Source organism: Ptychodera flava, chromosome 16, assembly GCF_041260155.1.
Source record: "Ptychodera flava strain L36383 chromosome 16, AS_Pfla_20210202, whole genome shotgun sequence".
Lineage (NCBI taxonomy): Eukaryota > Metazoa > Hemichordata > Enteropneusta > Ptychoderidae > Ptychodera > Ptychodera flava.
This window is the reverse complement of record NC_091943.1, coordinates 32,432,669-32,435,159: the sequence shown is the minus strand read 5'-3', so window position 1 is coordinate 32,435,159 and position 2,491 is coordinate 32,432,669. Positions and strand designations below refer to the sequence as shown.

Here is a 2,491-nt window from a genome sequence, read left to right as displayed (position 1 = left end):
GTCCTAGCTACAAATTTCTTTATTCTTCCATTTTCACCATTTTAAACGCATTGGAAAGCTTAATCACTTGAAAGACAGTCTATTACATCCTCAAATATGTTGCTGCAGACCATTTCCGTCGGAGATCGATGTGTTACCTGTTTGCTTGGCGTTTTGAACGTCCGAGGGCGCTGTGAGCGCCAACATGATGGGGGCAAAGTAAAGCTATAGTGACGTCACACTTTTGTTCGATCTGCAAAAAGAACGCAACAATACCACATCCAGCAACGTTGTTCGAATTACTTGCGAAGTGTCAGCACTGCACAAAATAAACTTTCAAACTCAGCCATACATCTTGTAATTTTTACAGAAAACGCCAAAAATGGGTAACAGAGTTTCAAGGGAATCTAACATCTTCGATACAATTGTCTTGCAAAGGTGAGTTAACGTGTGAATTGGGCTCTTCAAAACAGAGTAACTGCAGCATATTTGCAGTAGCAATATATGCACAGCTGAAATAATGCTTTGTTCATGACAACAGGACAACAAGCACTATAGTCTTTCTGAAATCATGAAGTGTTGTAAATTTCTCTCCGCAGAAGTGCATTCTTTTATAAATAAGCTAGATTTGCTAGTATAATCAACTTTCGGTTATTTATCTCTAGCGTTTACATCTCTCTGATTCGTACTGCGGAACCCTCTGCACGGTCAGGTGGAAACGAGACAAGTTTCATAAGCCTAATATGAATTGGATATAGTGCTTGAGGATAACTTTTCAATTCCAATTGATTATAATATGATACAGACGTGTGTTCGGGCTTACATTTTAACATTTGTCATTTTCATGAACTTCAAGGGGTGCTTTGCAAAGCTGACACATGAAACGAAATGGTTCCAAATTGAAGAAAGAAAAATGCAAGACACGTCCCTTAGTATGATTTTTCTCTATGCATATATATATATATATATATATATATATATATATATATATATATATATATATATATATATATAATATATATATATCGAAGTATACAGATGTCCTCGAGGGAAATTACAGTGCTCAATGCAAAAAGCAGAGCGTTATAAATAACAGATTACTTCAAGTACAAAGTAATGAAATCTATTACTTAAGTTTCATGAATCTTGCAATCCTCTATCTGAGGATTGCAAGATGCATGAAACTTAAGTAATAGATTTCATTACTTTGTACTTGAAGTAATCGTTTATTTATATATATATATAGATAGATAGATAGATAGATAGATAGATAGATAGATAGATAGATAGATAGATAGATAGATAGATAGATATAGATAGATAGATAGATAGATAGATAGAGAGAGAGAGAGAGAGATAGATAGATAGATAGATAGATAGATAGATAGATAGATAGATAGATAGATAGATAGATAGATAGATAGATAGATAGATATAACACTAGATAAAGTCCTCTTTGTAGAGACGAAGAGGAGAAGTATGCAGAATTGTTACAGAAGTGGGAAGCCCTGCAAGATCATCTTGTTGCAATGCAGGAGAGGATTGAGAAAAAGAGCAAGAAGAAGAGGCTGTTTTTTAGAAAGAGAGCGAGGAAAGAAATCCAACGCCAGCAGGAATTTCTTGACGCTCTCTGGAACATCAGAGATGCAGTGGTCAGCGAGATGAAGAAAAACCGCTTGGTGGCGTATGACACAATACAAAACAAGGAGACGAGGGAGCAGATAGAACACGAAAGAAAGGTATTAGAAGAGGCACAAGCAAGCCTTAAGAAGAAAATCGAGAAAATTGAAAAGACAGACGCGGCTGAGAAATGCAAGGAATGGATCAAGGAAAGAAAAGCTAGCCAAGGCGAGGATGAGGTCATCGAACGTGAGATGGCCGAACGAAGGGAAAAGATCACTGAGATTAGGATGCGCAGTGCACAGAAAAGGGAAGAGAGAGCTGCCCTCCATAATGATAGGTCATTCGAAGATTACTTCGCTAAACTAAAAGCAATGGCTAAGATCGAGTGAGAGGGAAAGTTTACATAGACTCTGAGTTGCAATTGCCTAATGATTGCAACTTTGCACTATAAGAACTTCCTATTCAAAGTTATGAACAGAAAGCATTCAGGCGTTCCTCTCTCAAAACAAATTTACCATAGGGAGGTTTTGTCTCCAGGGTGTTCGGCGATCGCGGCCGGTGTCGGTTTCCAAGGAAAAACTGACAAAACAATCAGCGGCTGTAGGGACATAGGAGGATTTTAAACCAGTCATATTTTACTTCGATACCATTGATGGAACATGGGGAAAATAGAGACTCAGAGACAGAATGATAAAAAACATAAAAATTGAAGACAGCAGAAAATTTTAAGAAATTTTCCACGGATATTTTTATTCACTGACCTTGATGAAATTTCTATGTCAAGCACTTCAAGTCTTTGATATTTTTACCGCCGTTTACTCTTTCTTTAAGTTATAATTATCTTCTACAATTCGTGCCAATAAACGGTGATCGAGATGAATATTGCCTC

At 36.9% G+C, this 2,491-nt stretch overlaps 1 protein-coding gene across 1 annotated transcript; it reads left to right on the top strand.

Annotated features, from left to right (window-relative positions):
* The first annotated feature begins 259 nt into the window (after positions 1 to 259).
* Positions 260 to 2,052, top strand: LOC139115026 (nucleolar protein 58-like). The gene is made up of 2 exons (XM_070676936.1): positions 260 to 417; positions 1,442 to 2,052. Exons 1-2 carry the CDS (start codon positions 362 to 364, stop codon positions 1,989 to 1,991), a joined length of 606 nt encoding a protein of 201 aa, XP_070533037.1. The 5' UTR covers positions 260 to 361; the 3' UTR covers positions 1,992 to 2,052.
* Positions 2,053 to 2,491: the final 439 nt, after the last annotated feature.